Source organism: Nerophis ophidion, linkage group LG21 (assembly GCF_033978795.1).
Source record: "Nerophis ophidion isolate RoL-2023_Sa linkage group LG21, RoL_Noph_v1.0, whole genome shotgun sequence".
NCBI lineage: Eukaryota > Metazoa > Chordata > Actinopteri > Syngnathiformes > Syngnathidae > Nerophis > Nerophis ophidion.
Window position 1 is genome coordinate 19,646,963 of NC_084631.1, and position 21,335 is coordinate 19,668,297.

At 41.3% G+C, this 21,335-nt stretch overlaps 1 protein-coding gene across 4 annotated transcripts in view; it reads left to right on the plus strand.

Annotated features, from left to right (window-relative positions):
- Window positions 1-21,335, plus strand: part of LOC133539864 (oxysterol-binding protein-related protein 10) — a 196,079-nt gene that overhangs the window by 18,035 nt on the left and 156,709 nt on the right. For all 4 annotated transcript variants that reach the window (XM_061882123.1, XM_061882125.1, XM_061882126.1 and 1 more), the window contains exon 2: window positions 13,946-14,121. In XM_061882123.1, coding sequence (XP_061738107.1) covers window positions 13,946-14,121 — 176 coding nt within the window. The remainder of the gene's footprint in view (window positions 1-13,945; window positions 14,122-21,335) is intronic.

Here is a 21,335-nt window from a genome sequence, read left to right on the forward strand (position 1 = left end):
AGCAGGCCTGAGTGGTGCTAAACATGCTGCTGTGTAGGTGGCCTTCTGTCAGTGTGAAGTGCTGATAATGTTGTGTAGGTGATATCGGAGCCATTTATGAAGCTCCATGTCTGTTTATGCATATGGCTTTGACCATTTTTCTCTGATAATGGAACCATATGTTCCAGTGTGGAAATGAGAGTATGGAAGTGAAATGTGCTTGTATTTGTTTTCAGTTGAGCATGAGTCACTTATTCATGAAAAATGAGAATGCAATGCTCAGGGGAAAAAAGGTGCTTACAAGGACAGAATGTAGAATAATTTGTTTTCAAGTGGGGGTGAAAGATACTGCATGTTTTGGTAAAGGTTGGATAAGTAAGTACAGGGCCATTATCGCCGTTACTGATTTTTGCAAAGTATCCTGGGCTGCAGTTATTGATAAATTCAGTAATTGTTTGACCGATAAAACACACATTGAAGCTAAACAACAATTTTTTTTGCTTGCCATAACCGCCATTCTTTATCTCTTATAAATGCACATTATAAATATTAAAATTGCATATTTAACGTGTACATTAATCAGTCCCTCCAGGATTTCGCGATGTTGTGAATTATCCGGGGCCTCGCAACTAGTTCCAATTCCCGCAATTTCCCCGTGCATTTTGGCCAATCGTCAACATTTTCGCCAATCAAATTTGTCCCGCTAGCACTCAAACGCAATGCAACTGTCTAACCAATAGGGATGTAACGATGTAAAAATGTCACGGTACGATATCATCACGGTTTTAAGGCCACGGTACGATATTATTGTGGTATATGTCCAAAAAAAAAAAAAGACACAAAAATGCTATAGTGTGTAGAATGAAGTGGCAGGAATGTTCAGGATAAACACACATACAGTACTGTAATTGAACACAATCTTGTTCTCATCATCCATCCCTTTTGGGGTTGCGGGGGGCGCTGGCGCCTATCTCAGCTACAATCGGGCGGAAGGCAGTGTACACCCTGGACAAGTCGCCATCTCATCGCAGGGCCAACACAGATAGACAGACAACATTCATTGGTAGAGCGGCCGTGCCAGCAACTTGTGGGTTGCAGGTTCGATCCCCGCTTCCGCCATCCTAGTCACTGCCGTTGTGTCCTTGGGCAAGACAGTTTACCCACCTGCTCCCAGTGCCACCCACACTGGTTTAAAGTAAAAACTAGATATTGGGTTTCACTATGTAAAGCGCTTTGAGTCACTAGAGAAAAAGCGCCATATAAATATAATTCACTTCACTTCACACTTCACTAGGGCCAATTTAGTGTTGCCATTCAACCTATCCCCAGGTGCATGTCTTTGGAAGTGGGAGGAAGCCGGAGTACCCGGAGTGAACCCACACATTCACGGGTTCTCATCATAATAATCATATTCATTGTGTGGGAACATCCACTGAACATCCAATTTTTACTTTCTAAGAAGAAATGTCGTCCACAGTGGACATTTTTTTTTATTTGTTATAATTTTTTTTGTTTTTTATTAATGAATCCAACAAAATAATACAATAATAATACAATTCCAATTCCAAAACCAAACCCGGCCGAGCAACATTCAGAATAGCAATCAACAGAGCAATTGAGAGGACACATAAACATGACACAACACAATCCAAAGGAAGTCAAACAAAAATGAATAATGTCAACAACAGTGTCAATATTCAATATGACATTTTTTTCTATGAGATTGGAAAATGCAGTTTCTCAGAAAAGTTAATCAATTTAACTTTGAATAATGTGAACACCTCACAAATTGATGTTTAGTTTAGCTGACTTAATCTTTTCCGGGTGATGGTAGCTTATCAAGTAGCTTGGGTGTGCAGCACTTACTTTCTCTCGGCATGGTGCGCCTTGAGCAAGTCTGTTTTGGCTAGGAACGCTTGAGGTGAACATTGCGCACTTTATTATCTCACAGAGGTTATGTTTTTGCCAGGGTTTGTTTGTCTGTTTCTTACCAGCATAACACAAAGTTAGGGGAGAACTTTGGAAAAAAAGAATTTCTCTTACCTACTACGAAGAGCAACACACCTCACTTCCTGCTGCCTTTTTCTCTCCCTTTTTGCGGCGCTCCACGCTCCCACATTGCGGCCCTGCGCTGGGAGATGTAGTATGTTTTCTGACCCGCCAAAGCAAGAGTGCCAGAAAAAAATACACTTAGTATACATTTGATACCCTCCGTCACAGCTTTATTCATAAGATTTGGAGATCAAATCAGGGCATCGCCCTGCGTCTTCACTTCCTTAAAGGCCTACTGAAATGAGATTTTCGTATTTAAACGGGGATAGCAGGTCCACTCATGTGTCATACTTGATCATTTCGCGATATTGCCATATTTTTGCTGAAAGGATTTAGTAGGGAACATCCACGATAAAGTTTGCAACTTTCGGTGCTAAGAGAAATGCCCTGCCTCTACCGGAAATCACAGACGATGACGTCACATGTTGATGGCTCCTCACATATTCACATTGATTTTAATGGGAGCCTCCAACAAAAACAGCTATTCGGACCGAGAAAACGACAATTTCCCCATTAATTTGAGAGAGGATGAAAGATTCGAGTTTGAGGATATTGATAGCGATGGACTAGAAAAAAAAAAAAGTAAAAAAAAAAAACCGCGATTGCATTGAGACAGATTCATATGTTTTTAGAGACATTTACTAGGATAATTCTGGGAAATCCTGTATCTTTCTATTGTGTTGCTAGTGTTTTAGTAAGTTCAACAGTACCGGATAGTCGGAAGTGTATATCCACGGCCGGGTGTTGACGCGCAGTGTCTGAGGGAAGTCGACGGCAGCTTTATGGGCGGCACAATCTCAGCTGATCTCCGGTAAGAAGCGACTTTTTAACCACAATTTTCTCACCGAAACCTGCTGGTTGACATTCGGTTGGGATCTATGTCCGCTCTGATCCATAGTAAAGTTTCACCTCCGTGAATTTTAAACAACGAATCACCGTGTGTTTGTGTGGCTAAAGGCTAAAGCTTCCCAACTCCATCTTTCTACTTTGACTCCTCCAATATTAATTGAACAAATTGCAAAAGATTCAGGAACACAAATCTCCAAAATACTGTGTAATTATGCTGTTAAAGCAGACAACTTTTAGCTGTGTGTGCTCAGCGCTCATATTCATAAGAGTCCGTGACGTCAAGCGTACACGTCATCATTACGCGACGTTTTCAAGAAAAAAGTCCCGGGAAATTTAAAATTGCAATTTCGTAAACTAAAAAGGCCGTATTGGCATGTGTTGCAATGTTAATATTTCATCATTGAAATATAAACTATCAGACTGCGTGGTGGGTAGTAGTGGGTTTCAGTAGGCCTTTAAGTGGGAGTGACACACTAACAGCCAATCAGACAACAGTATAAACTATCAGGTTTGGTTGCGCCGTCTTGTCTCGCGGTTGATTATTTGCATGGAACTTAAACTGAGTGCTGCAGGGGGCGAGTCACCTCGACAATTTGGCAGATTTTTGTGTTTTTTAAAACGGACCGTAGTCAGACCATTGTGGACAGCCTACGCCGCGCTCACCTGAGCACAGCCGTAACTTCTTGGCACTAAAACAGCATAATGTCACCATGTAACACCATACCAACGTGGACCTGGTTGGGCCTGTCCCATCCTGCACATACAGTGGGGCAAAAAAGTATTTAGTCAGCCACTGATTGTGCAAATTCTCCCACTTAAAATGATGACAGAGGTCTGTAATTTTCATCATAGGTACACTTCAGCTGTGAGAAACAGAATGTGGAAAAAAATCCAGGAATTCACATTGTAGGAATTTTAAAGAATTTATTTGTAAATTATGGTGGAAATTAAGCATTTGGTCGACCATTCAAAGCTCTCACTGATGGAAGGAGGTTTTGGCTCAAAATCTCACGAAAAATGGCCCCATTCATTCTTTCCTTAACATGGATCAATCGTGCTGTCCCCTTAATAATTACACAGTATTTTGGACATCTGTGTTGCTGAATCTTTTGCAATTTGTTCAATTAATAATGGAGACGTCAAATAAGAATGCTGTTGGTGGAAAGTGGTGGATTGCAGCTGCCTTTAGCACCGAAACACAGCCGGTGTTTGTTTGTTGTGAAGCTTTAACACAGAGCGGTCAAGCAAACATGTTTCTTTACCTCAACCAGCAAATTTTTGGATGGGAAAATTGTGATATTAAGTCAACTCTTACCGGAGACTTGAATGGATTACGCAACCTCATCCTGCAGCTCAAAAAGGCAGCTGTGATCTTGGCTCCTCTGCTTCTCTCAGAGACACTGGCGTTCACCGCTGCCATCCAACTTTCAGGTATGACTATAATCTCATTAAAATACTATTAACACAATAAGCAGATAAGGAATTTTCCCAAATTATCCTAGTAAATGTGTCTTCTAATTACATCTGAAACTATCCTACTGCGGCCGCCTGGAGCCGTCACCTTTTTTTTTTGTGTGTGCTTCACTCTAACTTTCCTCATCCAAAAATATTTCATCCTCGCTCAAATTAATGGGGTAATCATTACTTTCTCGGTCCGAATTGCTCTTACTGCTGGTGGCTCACATTATAAACAATGTGAGGATGTGAGGAGCCCTCACACTTGTGACGTCACGCGCACATACTTCCGATACAGGCAAGGCTTTTTTATTAGCAACCAAAAGTTGCGAACTTTATCGTCGATGTTCTCTACTAAATCCTTTCAGCAAAAATATGGCAATATCGCAAAATGATCAAGTATGACACATAGAATGGACCTGCTATCCCCGTTTAAATAAGAAAATCTCCTTTCAGCAGGCCTTAAAAAATGCACACTTTGAAAACACTATGTCTATATTTTTTGTATAGGTATCAAAATAACATACAGTAAATGAGTAATGGCTCAACTATCTTTTTATTTTTTTATTCAAACATCACACCAACAATAGCCATCTTAACTATCAATGCGTCCACACACACAAAACTCATTTTGGTGCACTCCAAAATGTTACCAAAAAGGGAAAATCATTTCACTATATATTTGTGACATTTGAACAGTCTGGGAGAGGTAAACACGCCTAGCGCCACCTTCCAGCGACTGCTAGCAGTGTGAGACAGTCCTCCATTGGCTTGTGTGCCGGTACTGCATTCTCTTTGCTGTGTAATAAATACATAAACATATACAAGCGGTTGAAAATGGATTGATGGATGAATGAAGTGACACCAACTAATGTCTTGGTCTGTCTTGGTCGTACACCGAGTCATAATAATTGGCACCATCCCAACGCTGGTCGACCAAAAAGAACGCAAATAGAGGCGTTCGTGAATCGAGGTTTCACTGTACGATTTTACAAAACCTAAACACGCTGTGTAATTCGGAAATAAAAACAGAAATAAAAACAGAATACAATGATTTGCAAATCCTTTTCAACTTATATTCAATTGAATGGACTGCAAAGACAATATATTGAATGTTCGAACTGAGAAACTTATTTTTTTTTTGCAAGCAATCATTAACTTAGAATTTAATGGCTGCAACACATTGCAAAAAAGTTGGCACAGGGGCATTTACAACACTCTGTAAACGTTTGGGAACTGAGGAGACCAATTTTTGAAGCTTTTCAGGTCTTTATGTTCAGCTTAAGTTGTTCAACAGTCCAGGGTCTCCGTTGTGGTATTTTAGGCTTCATATTGCGCCACACATTTTCAATGGGAGACAGGTCTGGACTACAAGCAGGCCAGTCTTGTATCCGCACTCTTTTACCATGAAGCCACGCTGTTGTAACATGTGGCTTGGCATTGTCTTGCTGAGGGCGTCCATGATAACGTTGCTCCAAAACCTGTATGTACCTTTCAGCATTAATGGTGCCTTCACAGATGTGTAAGTTACCCATGCCTTGGGCACTAAAACACCCCCATACCATCACAGATGCTGGCGTTTGAACTTTGCACCTATAACAATCCGGATGGTTATTTTCCTCTTTGTTCCCAAGGACATAACGTTCACAGTTTCCAGAAACATTTTGACATTTTTTACACTTTGCATCAGTCTATCTGAGATGAACTCGGGCCCAACGAATCCGGCAGTGTTTCTGGGTGTTGTTGATAAATGGCTTTTGCTTTGCATAGAACAGTTTTAACTTGCACTTTCAGATGTAGCGACAAACTATAGTTACTGATTGTGGTGTTCTGAAGTGTTCCTGAGCTCATGTGGTGATATCCTTTACACACCGATGTTGGTTTTTCATGCAGTACCGCCTGAGGGATCGAAGGTGACAGGCATTCAATGTTGGTTTTCAGCCTTGCTGCTTACGTGCAATGATTTCTCGAGATTCTCTGAACCTTTTGATGATATTACGGACCGTAGATGGTGAAATCCTTAAGTTCCTTGCAATAGTCCATGCATCCATTTTCTACAGCTTATTCCCTTCGTGGGCGCTTGAGCCGAGCTCAGCCACACTCGGGCGGAATGCGTTTACACCCAGGACAAGTAGCCATCTTGCAATAGCTAGTTGAGAAACGTTTTTAAACAATTTGCTCACGCATTTGTTCCCAAAGTGGTGACCCTCGCCCCATCCTTGTTTGTGAATGACTGAGCATTTAATGGAGGCTGCTTTTATACCCAATCATTGCACCCACCTGTTCCTAATTACCCTGTTCACCTGTGGGATGTTCCAAATAAGTGTTTGATGAGCATTCTTCAACTTTCTCCGTCTTTTTGGCCACTTGTGCCGGCTTTTTTGAAATATGTTGCAGGCATCAACTTCCAAATGAGCTAATATTTGCAAAAAATTAAGTTGTTCTGTTGGAACGTTAAATATCTTGGTTTTGCTGTCTATTCAATAGAATATAGATTGAAAAGGACTTGCAAATCATTTTATTGTATTTTTAGTTACACTGTACCGTGCTAACTTCACTGGTTTTGGGTTTTGTTGATTAAAATGTATAGAAGTTACTATGTGGGTTTTATGTCATGTCTAGAGGTCTCTCATAGTGTTAAACGTATTTAGAAGGTCAAAAACAGGTCTTTCATGCTCTAGCTGTGAAATATGTGAATCATAACTATATATTAAATCACTACGGTCAGGCCAATTAACAGCTATACAGGATTACTGTTAAGTAATTTGTATAAGAAGTGTCATCAGGCTAAACACCCGAGAGTCTCAGGCCCACATTCTTCTATATCCAGCAGATCAATCCAATTTTCTCACGATTGACTGAAACAGCACCCATAACTTCTGTGCTTTTATAGGTAAAATGTAAATCCATAGTGTGGCCACAGTGATTCCTATACATGCAGATTCTAAATTTAGACCTTCCGATTTAGATCCCGGTACGCTGTCAGTGTGTGTTGAATAAAGTAGTGGTGGGGGTGGTAGGTTACATTTTCAGGTATGACTCATGCATCATTGCTTTCATCGAAGGTGTGAATTCAGGGAATGCAGCTTCAGTGAGACTCTTCTTATAAGATTTTAGAAAAAAATCAGCATTGAGTTTGACAACCTGTGTTTTTGTGGAGGTTTCAGATTTTTTATTTGCATTTGATTGGTGAATGTTGTCTGTCTATCTGTGTTGGCCCTGCGATGAGGTGGCGACTTGTCCAGGGTGTACCCCGCCTTCCGCCCGATTGTAGCTGAGATAGGCGCCAGCGGCCCCTGCGACCCCAAAAGGGAATAAGCGGTAGAAAATGGATGGATGGATGGATTTGGACAGTTTTATGTGAACATATTAAACCACAGTAGTGTATGAATGAATTTAATAAATTTATTTCGGTCATATAATCAATCAACCATTTTGTGTGATCAGTTTTACAGTACAGTTTATACATAAACAATCATACACATACACACACAAAAGAAAAATATTTAATGACTTTAGTAAAATTAAAAAAAAATCCGCCTTATTTTAACTAAAAATTACATAATTTTAATATTACACAATAAACCATGATCAAGTTCAAGACGGTTAGTCAGTTGATTATATGTTTTTAATACAACCGCACAAGATTACGGTATTCAATTAAAGTGATTATAAATTCGACAAAACCGTGAGACAAAAGAGTGTCAAACATAAACAAGAAGTTTATTTGTTTATTTCACTCTCAGCAAAACATGGCAGAAGATGAGTCAGGTGATTGTTTTTGGCTATATTTTTGTTGTTAAACACACTAAAAGTTCTTTCGGTGGAGTTCAGATTGAAAATGTGATGTAATAAAATGAAATAGATAAAAATTACCAAAATATTAAATAAAACATAATTGCGATGTGACGTCCTCCTATATACTGTATAAGTATTTTCAAGATTGGTGTTTATTTTCTTATAATTTTCATAGTTGTTGGTGTTACAGTTGTCTCTTGTTTATAGGGTCTATATTGAATCGCTGCGGAGTAGGAATATTACAAATAAATCCAATATTTTAATAGTTAAAGCATTAAAAATGTATATGGCTTTCTAAAGGTTTATTTTTAATTTTTTACATAATATAGTCATCTTACACTCAATAAAGTAGCCATGTGTGCATTCTGTTGTAAATTACAGTTCTCACCGGTAGCATGTAGGATCCTCCAAGGGTCATTGCAATGGCCGTCGCCCAGGCACTAAAACCTGGTCACTCCATGGAAATACTGCATCACATCCTCGGTCATTTCTCCAAGTTTGAACTAACCTTTGATTAGCTGAAACCGCGCGTGTAAGATTTTCTGCCAAAAATTGGTCAACTTGACAGTCGCAGCTGCGACCGTTAGGTTTGTTGTTGGCATCCTGTGTTGTTGGAGCTGAGAGCATTCAGTGTCGTGCAAAGTCACAGGGAGTCCTGTACGTCTTGTCCCTGATATTGTCCACGCCGAAAGCTCCCCAATTTGCAGATGTGTTATTGATAAATCAGGAGTTGTGGACGAAGTGCATCAAAAAGTTGGTCAACTTTATTGTCGTGATGATCAACCGCCATGTTCACCCTTATGTTTGATTGCCGCAAATAAGACAAATACTTCACTGTAATACATGTAAGACCTAAATAATACTTAGTTTAACAGTTAATTTATGCCAAAAATGTGTATGATCTGCGTTAAAAATGTTTTTAAATATCTGCGCTATAGGAAAGCAGCAAAAGTGCGATGTTGCGAGAAATGACCATATTCTACTAAAAAAATCTGCAGGGCAATTAATTTAGTGTTAAATTAATGTCAACAAATTTTAACATTTATGTCGCAGTAGGGCTGGGCGATATGGCCTTTTTTTAATATCTCGATACTTTTAGGCCATATTGCAATACACAATATATATCTCGATATTTTGCCTTGCCTTGAATTAACACTTGATACGTATAATTACAGCAGTATGATGAGTCTGTGTGTCTCCATTAAAACATTCTTCTTCATACTGCATTGATATATTCTCATTTTATATTTTCATGCAGAGAAGGAAATCACAACTAAGTCAATGAACCAAAACTGTATTTATCGAACAGTTATTAAGCAGTGGCACAAACATTCATGTCATTTCCAAAACAGAAAGTGCACGATTGTCAGAGACATTTTAAAACAAGCTATTAGTACACTTTTGTGCATGATGTCACTAAGATGACACATCAAAACAGAATTGAATTAAAAGAAACACTTTTTGTACAGAACGCCACTGCAATAGTTTAAAACAAATGAAGTGCACTTTTTTGCATGATTTTGTGTCCGTGTGGCACCGAATGAAGATGTTGACATGCGGAGTAATCACTCTTCATACTCTAGCAGGTGACTTTTCAAATGATGCAACATATTAGCAGTAACGCTATTTTTTGTAGCAACGCTTTAGCAGCACACTTGACAAATTACGGTTGTCTGTTCGACATATTCCCACTTGAAGCTAAACCAACACCAGACGATGAAACCCCGGCTGTTTTTCTTGGGATTTAACTCTTCCTTCATTTGTTACCAGATTCGCACCTTCTTTCTTTCGTATTACCACTCGCACAGCTCCGCTAGCATCACAGCTAACGTTACCCATGCTGCTACAGTGCTACCTCTCTGCTCCGCAAGGGCGTATATTAGAGATGCGCGGATAGGCAATTATATCATCCGCAACCGCATCACTAAAGTCGTCATCCACCCGCCATCCATTCGAACCAACATTTTATCAAAACCGCAACCACCCGCCCATTGTTATAGATCAGGGGTCGGCAAACTTTACCACTCAAAGAGCTATTTTGACCCGTTTCACAGAGTAAAGAAGACAATGGGACCCATAACCATTCTCGCGAATATTTGCTGGTACTCATCTAGATAACGAGATTAAGGGCGTGCTATGAAGCCATTGCCTTTGACGCCTTCTTCAACATGTACAAACTGCCTGCCAGTCCAGCAACAAGTTGTATGTGGCTTCCGCGGACACACGTACAAGATTAAAAGGCATACTGGGTGATACAGAGTACACTGATGGTTGTGATATAAGCAACTTTAAGACTCTTGCTAATATGCGCCACACTGTGAAGCCACAGCAAACAAGAATGACAAACACATTTCGGGAGAACATCCTCAAAGTAACACAACATAAACGCAACACAGCAAATACCCAGAATCCTTTGCATCCATGACTATTCCTGGCTATATTATACACCCCCGCACCCCCAACCCCGCCCACCTTACCGACGCACGGGGGGAGGGGCGTGACTGGGTTTGGTGCTAGCGGGGTGTATGATATAGTCAGGATGAGTCATGGATGCAAAGGATTCTGGGTGTTTGTTGTGTTGCATTTATGTTGTGTTACTGTGAGGATGGTCTCCCGAAATGTGTTTGTCATTCTTGTTTGGTGTGGCTTCACAGTGTGGTGCATATTAGTAAGAGTGTTAAAGTTGTTTATATCACAACCATCAGTGTACTCTGTATCACCCAGTATGCCTTGCAGTCGTGTGCGTGTAATTGCGGAAGCCACATACAACATGTTGCTGGACTGGCAAGCAGTTTGTACATGTTGTAGAAGGCGTCAAAGGCAATGCCTTCATAGAACGCCTTTGTTCTTATTATCTGGGTGACCACCAGCAGATATTCGCGAGAATGTTTGCTGATGCTATTGTCTTCTTTACTTTGTGACACTGGTCAAAATGGCTCTTTGATAAAGGTTGCCGATCCCTGAACTATGTATATTAAATATTTCCGAATGGTTTAACCGCCACACGCCCTAATCTATTTAAAATCTATTTTTTCGTCATGTCACCCGCCCAACCCGCGGTTTATCCGCGGACGAGACCGCAAACCGCGCATCTCTAGCGTATATGTATGTGACATATGACGTGACAGTATGTGACGTGTGTAAGAAGGTGTGCTTGCTGTCTGTGAGAAGGAGAGACAAGAAAGAGTGGGACAAGCCTGTAGTATAATGCCCGCAGCTAAAAGCAACTGCGTGAGAACGTATACCCAAATATCATGATATAGTCATTTTTTATATCACACAGAGACAAACCCGTGATATATCGTGTATATCGATATATCGCCCAGCCCTATTTCATAGTAATCATAATATAAAACTGTGTTATTATCTTAGCCCGATCTTTAAGGCACAGAAATGCACTATACTGGACACAGGCACAGAAACTCATATTTTGCTAAATATTGTGTAAAGATTAGGGTATGAAGTTCATTACATTCCTGTAATTACATAATGTCTCATTTTGAAACATTTCCTATGGTTTAATTGCTCTGTGTTGTTCCATTGTTAGCTCCGTTTGCTCTTTTTTCTAAAGGTCAGACGTTTGGGTTGTACACAGCCCGTGCCTTATAGGTCAGCATTTTCAGCTCTGTTACACGTAAGACTGAACGTACGGCCGACAGTTTATTATCCAGCATCATCCATCATGTTAAAAGGCTGCACTGTTGTTTCGCTGCACTGGCAGGACTGCCTGGAGGGGTCAACGGTAAAAGGCCTTGCTCTGCTGACTGCGATTGAACTTTATGGACGGTGCTTGTGAGAATCGGAGTATCTTGACGCAGAGCTGAGCTCGACATAAATCATGTGCTCTCCTGATAGACTGGCAACACTGTTAATAGGAATCGATTTTTAGTTTGCAGTTTTCCATATCCTCTCGAGGGAGTTGTGGTGTAAAATATTTAAGTGAACGAAGCAGCTACATAATTTTCTTACAACAGTGGTACAAGTCATAAAAACGGTCCCAGCTGGGATTTATTCTGCACTAAAAGCCGACTAATCATAGCCCTTACGTTCCACGTCGTTGCGATTAGTGGACCATATATTATTGGCTGCCGGCTGCCTAATTCGTACCAAGTGGCCCCACCATGTTTTGTTTGCAGCAAACCCAGTCCTGTGTCGACAACCCATCTATGTCGACCAATTTATCAAGTCCTAGTCCCCCGTGTTCTTATTTTTAGTAAGAGTAGAAATATCCCGATCCTGATCATAGAATCAAATTTAAAGCCATTATGAGCCTTTTTAACTGATCAAGACTCAACTGATTTCTTCTATCCTTGTTTTACATGGCTTAAGAATGTACTCACATGAAAGATGTCTTCAAAGTGGATGCACGCTTAAGGACACATAATTACTAGGAGTGTAACGGTATGTGTATATGTATTGAACCGTTTCGGTAAGGGGGTTTTGGTTCGGTGCGGAGGTGTACGGAAGGAGTTTCCACACGGACATATGAAGTAGCGTAAACAATGCTCGAAATGCCGGACACTTGAGGCATTTAAGAAACTCTGCCCAGACAGCCCCGCAAAAGAAGACTTGTCCGGTGAAAAGAGGACATATGGTCAGTCTATCCTAGCCCGGATAGCTGTACAAAGAGGACATGTCCAGTGCTAGCAGCGACCGGGCAGAGTTTCTTAAATGCCTCAAATGTCCGGCATTTTGAGTTATGGTTGCTACAGCTAATGTTTTAAAGGCCCACGGCACATTCTAAACATACTATTAAAATAAACAAAAACATAACAAAATTGAAATAAAAAAGCTTGAAGGTTAAATGTAATTTAGAAAAAGTTGCCATGTTGACTAATAAAACAAAGCTGTTTTTTTTTTCTTCAAACTGTCATTGCTCAAAACATAATATTGAATCAAAGTTAATGTTATTATGAATTATTGACCTATCCCAGGTTCCGATTACTTCACATCAAATATTCCATTAAGAAAAATATTTTTGGTGGAAAATTTAGCAAATTTGGTAAATAAATAACCCTAAAAATTATATTTTGTTGTTTTTTTACTGTACCAAAAATGAACCGAACCGTGACCTCTAAACCGAGGTACGTATCGAACCAAAATTTTTGTATACCGTTACACCCCTAACAATTACATTACATGTCTTGCTAGAATGTGTGAGTAAGCTGAAATAAACGTGTCGTCTCAGCGTGGCTAATGTCCTTGCACAATGCGTAGCGTCTTCTATTACTAATCCTTGCCGCCATGGCGGAAAATTATGTACATTATCATTGCAGGACTACAGGTCTATGCATAGCTTTACCCTAGTAAGAGGACAAAAGAAGAATCTGCTAAGCTAGAACTCTTAAAACAGGGCTGTAAGGTGCGACATATTTACACGCATTTTAGGAAAAAGAAACATTGTGGTCAACAGACTATTTATACGGCATAGCAAACCTCTGCGCATCTGCTCACCGCTGACGTGATCATGTGTACACAGCATCGCCATTCTTTCGAGTCGCTACATGTAGATAGGTTGCTACCAAAACAGGTTGCTACCAAAACAATTAGCCAATCACTGCGGATTTCATTTCAACAACTAAAGATATGAACTTAATAGTAAATAAACTCACTTTTCCACTGCTCATGTCGATGGTGTTGTAACATTATGAGTACGTACGGTATTGAAATAAGCAAATGGTGATGAAAAATACTGTTGCTCAGGTGGCGTCTGCGCGTACATGCTGCTTAAGACGAGATGGGAAGCAGGGAAAGAGAATGCAAAAATGCCATTAAAGAAAAATATAACATCTTTGTCTTTGTCTTTTGGCAGGTACTTTGTATTAGACCCAGATCTGGGACTGCTGCTCTATTTTGTCAATGAGCAAGGAAGGAGTCAGAAGCCACGGGGATCCCTCCCCTTAATTGGTGCCACAGTGATGGTCGGTGACGAGGCGCCGCACATGTTCATCGTCAGCTCAGTCAATGGAGAGCTTTACAAACTCAGAGGTATGAATGACACCATGATGGCCTGGGCTGCTTGTTTGGGCTCAATAACTGCATAATTGTTTTGCTAAGAACACTTTTTCACTTTCTACTACTGGCCTAACAGAACTTGATAGTGCTAATATGCTTCTCTGTTGAAGTTTAATATATCATATTGTATCTCTTGGCTGGTCATTGTATTCGATTTAAAAACACGAACATATCTGAGTTGAGCCCAAATTTTGTGTGAGCATCAATGTTATCTCACACTTTTGTAGGCAGCTATATAGACTCTAAGGGATGTGTATTAAATATGGCTGTCAGAAACGTAGTAATGCAGATTAATCATCATTATTATTATCTTTTTTATGTTTTCCTTGAAGACAGTGAATCCCTGTATATAGCCAATGGATACTTTTGGCAGTTTTAAAAGACCAGGAAGCAGCTTTCTTTCTTATTCGAGAGAGGAACTGCTCAGTCTGAAAATGATGGGGCGAAATGGTGTTCGACACTCCATTCCAGCGGAGCTAAGGAAGAATCCTCGGGGCTGCAAAGCGGGAGCTAAGCTAAAGGCTAAGCGTGAGGAAAATCGACGGCGCTACAAACCATCCATTCCTTCCGTCATCATGGGGAATGTGAACTCGCTGCCGAACAAGATCGATGAGCTTCATGGACTAAAAAACCAGCGTGCGTATCGAGAGAGCAGCCTACTCATCTTCACGGAAACATTGCTAAACCACCTGGTACCGGATGCTAACGATGACCTGCAGGGATTCACCGCAGTGAGAGCTGACAGAGACACGAAAGCATGCGGGAAAAGAAAAGGTGGGGGACTCATCATATATGTTAACAACCGCTGGTGTAGCCCAGGACACATCTCTGTGAAGAAAGTCTTGTGTTGCCCGGACCTGGAGCTACTAGCTGTTAGCCTTCGGCCATACTATCTGCCGAGGGAGTTCAGTCACGTGATCTCCCTCTGTGTTTACATTCCCCCGAGGGCAGATGCTGCCAATGCATGTGAGATGATCCACGCAATCACATCAAGGCTACAGACAAAACATCCTGAGGCTTTTTTCATCATTTCTGGGGACTTCAATCATGCTACTTTGGACTCAACATTAGCTGCTTTTTACCAGGCTGTGGATTGTCCCACGAGAAACAACAGGACAATTGACCTACTGTATTCTAATGTCAGGGATGCATACAAGGTCACACCCCTACCCCCACTAGGGAAGTCTGACCACAATCTTGTTCATTTGCGGCCAAAATACACCTCCATGGTCCAAAGACAGCCTGTTAACACTTGCTATGTGAGGAAGTGGTCCCCTGAATTGGAAGATGCCCTCAGAGACTGCTACAACACCACAGACTGGGACGTGCTGCTTCTACAGGGTGAGGACATTGATGGGCTGACTCACTGTCTCACAGATTACCTCAACTTCTGCGTGGACGTGATCTGCCCTGCTAAGACTGTTCGGTGCTACCCTAATAACAAACCCTGGGTCACACAATAAGTTAAAGCTGTCCTCAACAAGAAGAAAGCTGCCTTCAGGAGTGGAGACAGGGAGGCAATGAGAGCAGCACAGCGTGAGGTGAAACAACGCGTGAGGGAGGCTAAGGACAGCTACAGGAAGAAGCTGGAGCAGAAGCTGCAGCAGAACAACATGAGGGAGGTCTGGGAAGGTGTGAAAACCATCACAGGCCACAAGACAAAGACCAGAGCTGTTGTGGGGACAATAGAAAGGGCCAATGAGATGAATAACTTCTTTAACCGGTTTAACCAGCCCGTGTCCTCTCCGGCCCCCACTTCCCATCACAGCCAACCCCTCTTCTGCTACCCTCAACGCACCTCCCCCCCAACCATGGCAGCACCCCCCTCCACCACCTCTACGCAGACATTAGTCATCTCTGCGGACCAGGTCAGAGGTCAACTGAGGAAGCTACAGCCAAGGAAAGCAGCAGGCCCAGACAAGCTGTGCCCCCGACTCCTGAAGACCTGTGCTGCAGAACTGGGTGAACCACTTCAAAGGATCTTCAACCTCAGCCTGCAGCTGGGAAGAGTGCCCACCCTCTGGAAGACGTCATGCATCGTTCCAGTTCCCAAAAAGAACTTCCCCAGTGAGCTGAACGACTACAGACCAGTGGCGCTCACCTCTCATCTAATGAAGACATTGGAGCGGCTATTTCTCAGCCTCCTCAGACCACAGGTGCAACATGCCCAGGACAGCCTGCAGTTTGCGTACCAGGAAGGCGTTGGTGTGGAGGATGCTATCCTTTACCTGCTGCATCGAGCCCACTCACACCCGGATAAGGGAAATGGCACTGTGAGGATCCTGTTCCTGGACTTCTCGGGTGCCTTTAATACCATCCAGCCCCGCCTCCTTCAGGACAAGCTCTACAAAATGCAAGTGGACCCCTGCCTGGTTGCCTGGATTTCGAACTACCTCACCGACAGGCCACAGTACGTCAGACTGAAGGACATCACGTCTGACACTGTGATCAGCAGCACCTGAGCACCGCAGGGAACGGTGCTGGCCCCTCTTCTCTTCACCCTGTACACTGCAGACTTCTGCTACAACTCAGAGCTGTGTCACATCCAGAAGTACGCGGATGACACAGCCATCGTCGGGTGCATCAGGGACGGCAGAGAGGAGGAGTTTCGGAACCTGGTGAGGGACTTTGTTGTCTGGTGCCATACGAACGTCTTGCAGCTCAATCCGTCAAAGACCAAGGAGCTGGTCATTGACTTTGGGAGGTCGAGTCCACGGTCACAACCTATTGTGATCGAGGGAGTTGAGGTACAGACCGTGGACTCATTCAAGTACCTCGGGGTTTGGGTGGACAATAAGCTGGACTGGTACCTCGGGGTTTGGGTGGACAATAAGCTGGACTGGACTATTAACACGGATCACCAGTACAAGAAAGGACAGAGCAGGCTGTACTTCCTCAGGAGACTGCACTCCTTCAACATTTGTAGAAAACTCCTGTGGATGTACTACCAGTCTGTGGTTGCCAGTGTTCTGTTCTACATGGTAGTGTGCTGGGGGGGCAGTACATCTAAGAAGGACAGCTCCAGACTTGAGAAACTGATCAGGCGGGCCGGTTCTACAATCGGAATGAAACTGGACTCACTGGTGACGGTGGCAAGGAAGAGGACTGTTGACAAACTAGTGAGCATCCTGGATGATGCCAGTCACCCTCTGCATAGCGTTATCAGTAGCCAGAGGAGCCTGTTCAGTGCTAGACTGCTTCATCCCAAGTGCAGGACTAATAGACTCAAGAACTCCTTTGTCCCACACGCCATTAGACTGTACAACTCCTCTCTGGGACGGGGGACGGGAGGTATTAGGATGACAGGGGATGCAAAACATTAACAGTGCAATACGTTTTCATAACATGGTCACTACTGCCTACTTCGTCTTGTTATATTCTTATTTTACTGTTATATTGTTATTCCCATTGTTTTTATTCTTTTTGTAATATTTCTCTATTTTGTTTCCATTTAAACCCCCATTATTTACTTTTTACTTTTTTCTTTAAATTGACCTCAACTCTGTACACTGCTGCTGGAATTTTAATTTTCCTGAAGGAACTCTCCTGAAGGAATCAATAAAGTACTATCTATCATCTATCTATCTATCTATGATGAAGTTTAAAGCATTGAACCCATCTGCAGAATAAATAAATATTCCTAAAACGTCTCTAGTAACCCATTTCCGACAGTTTGTTCCAAGTAGCATTACTATCCTGCATGCTTAAATGTGCATTTGATCCTGTATGCTGCAGAAGAAAACAAGTCAATATGGAAGACACTGAACAGCATGTTGGCTTTTTCCGTGGGGAATTTGAGTACAAAAAACCCATGATGAAACAATATTTTTCACACTATGCAGAAAGGAATTTTTCTTTCTGTGCCACTTCCAACTTTAATAACATAAAAGTGGTAACAGGTCATCATTATGGATCTATTGTGTTTTTTGTTAACATGAACATCATGTTACAGTTTTTACTAAACATGTTAACTGCATAAACTTTAAATGACCTTCATACTCTTTGCTCATGAAATATGAAGGACATTGCATTTAATCGTTATTAATCCAAATTAATTCATATCAACCTTGCGATTCATGTGATGAAACATTTCATTTCATCATTTGACAGCATTAGTATTGACTGATTTTCAGTGTGTGGTGTTGATATACAAACTGTACACTGGCTATAAAGTATATCCAAGATTGTATTTTATGGAATTGTGCCTTGAGAAGATAGTGTAGTAAAAAAATGGTAACGGAAAAGTGGTAGCTTCACTTTTGTGAGATATTGTAGTTTTTACATAACTAACACTGTAATTTATTTGATGGAATATGGTAAAAAATATATATCAACCTAAATGATACGTTTAAAAAATTGTTTTTACTTGATCAATAGCAATACTTCAGTAGTATTTTTGGTAGTTTAAATGGCATAGGAAAATCTGTAAGTGCGCTGAACACTTGTTTCCATGTTGGTGCCAAAAGAGGTCTGCATGAATGTAGTTCAGCTTCCTGTAATTGAGTTCCATTTTGTTACTAGTGTAGACTTAACAACCGCATCACATACGGCTTTCCTTTTTGCCTCTTTTTGAGTAAAAGATTAGTCTGTTCCTTACAAACAACAGAGTTCCTAAGCAGGGCCCAATAAAGTTCAGTTTTTTCCTCTTAACTTTTTAGAATATATTTTTTTTACCTTTTATACTTATTTTTGCACCATGTTGTGTGGTAATTGTGTAATAGATAAAACAAAATAACATATCAATTAATTATTGTATTTTCCAGACTGTAGAGGGCACCAGTATTTAAGCTATGCCCACCAAATTTTAGAATAAATAAATGTTTATATATATATATATATATATATATATATATATATATATATATACATACACACAGCGGGGCAAAAAAGTATTTAGTCAGCCACCGATTGTGCAAGTTCTCCCACTTAAAATGATGACAGAGGTCTCTAATTTTCATCATAGGTACACTTCAACTGTGACAGACAGAATGTGAAAAAAAAAATCCAGGAATTAACATTGTAGGAATTTTAAAGAATTTATTTGTAAATTATGGTGGAAAATCAATATTTGGTCAACCATTCAAAGCTCTCACTGATGGAAGGAGGTTTTGGCTCAAAATCTCACGATACATGGCCCCATTCATTCATTTCTTAACACGGATCAATCATCCTGTCCCCTTAGCAGAAAAACAGCCCCAAAGCATGATATTTCCACCCCCATGCTTCACAGTAGGTGTGGTGTTCTTGGGATGCAACTCAGTATTCCTCTTCCTCCAAACACGACGAGTTGAGTTTATACCTAAATGGATACATGAATGATACAGCAGAGGATTGGGAGAATGTCATGTGGTCAGATGAAACCAAAATAGAACTTTTTATATAGAACCAAAAAGTTACATAGAACTAAAAAGTTATATTTTGGTTTCATTTGACCACATGACATTCTCCCAATCCTCTGCTGTATCATCCATGTATCCATTTTGGTATAAACTCAACTCGTCGTGTTTGGAGGAAGAAGAATACTGAGTTGCATCCCAAGAAAACCATACCTACTGTGAAGCATGGGGGTGGAAACATCATGCTTTGCGCCTACAGCCCCTCCGTCCACCACCCATCATTCATTCACCAGTGTGAGCGGCACCAGGAACAAGGGTGAAGTGTCCTGCCCAAAGACACAACGGCAGTGACTTGGATGACCAGAGACGGTAGCCTAACCTGGAATCGGCCGTTCTACCCACCACGCCACGCCGTCCCTTTTTTCCCCTCCACTTACCTTGTTTTTAGACTGATAGCCACTGTAACAAGAAGGTCTCCTTATACACTTGGGAGGAAGGTTTCAGAACAAGAACAACCTGGCCTATATTCCCTGAATAACTCAGTGGTCCATGTGTATTGAGCTAAGGGGAATCAATGATTCCGCTGAGGAAAGGTCGGCAGGAGTAGCACGGGGGTCGAATTCTTTCCCTTTTCAGGGCCTTGCTCGTATTGGGGGAAATATCTTGCAGAGACACAAAACTAATCTTGGATATGTCACAAATAAAGCAAAGACAAGCTTATTTTTGCAGCGGATACATAGCAGCATTTGTCCTAAAAAGAAGTATTTGCTCCAACAGCTAGAAACTTAAGTAGCACACATGTGCAGCCTGCACAATCAGTGATGAAGATTAGCCAATCTGCTTGGATCCGGTATTAGTTACCATGGGAACCCCTTGAAATCCCTTCGTGGAGGGGCAGAATGGAACCTCAAGGTTCAGCTAGGAGTCATTTTCCAGTAGTGCTGCCTTATGATGCTTATGTGGGCTGCCCAGTGGGTCATTTCATTTTGAGTGACACCTTTTCTCATCAGACAAGTCAGCGAAATGAGATGAAAACTTGGATGCCTGGCTTGACTTTGATGACAATTGGGGGTTTTGTGTGGATAGTCCTAAAAAAATATTTTAATCAATATCATTGCATATTTCTGTTGCCCTGCTCAATTATTCCTTCAAAAAATCCATCCATCCATGTTCTACTGTTTGTCCGTCTCGTGGTTGCGGGGATGGCTGTAGCTGCATTCGGGTGTAAGGCGGGATACACCCTGTACTTCATAACTGATATGGTTAAAATTATGGGCAAATTACAACATAAAATAATCCCCATTGACTGGTGTCCCTGCAATTCCATCTCCTCTTCCATAGACATAGCCTGATGATATTCATCCACTTTCAGCATTTACTCAAGCATCATGAGGAAACATCAGTAGAAGAGGGCACAAAATAGAATAGTAGCGGCTTACCTTCTTTTTCTCTTGTTTGAATGCTGGGTCTGCTTTTGTTTTTCCATTTTTCTGCAGGTTTATATGGAGTCTTTCTCTCCTGGAGGGTGCTCTTGATTTTCAGTATTTGGGTTGAGTCAGAATCATTAACATAATTGCTGCAAATTAAACTCCTCTCGCGTGGTCCGTCCCATTTTACCCAAATTAATCTGACTGACTAAGTCCTTACTTTCCTTATATTCCCGTCATTTGGAAATGTATACGAGCTTCCTAGCTGTATTGCCACAACCTGAAACAATGTATCTGGCAGCCATATTCGATTACTCCTTCAAATTCTGCACAAAAATATTGTGGTTCGGGATGAAGAGGCTACCAAAACACATATTAAGCAATATGAAATTGCCCCCAGTCTTTGTAGGTGACGTCAGCAGGC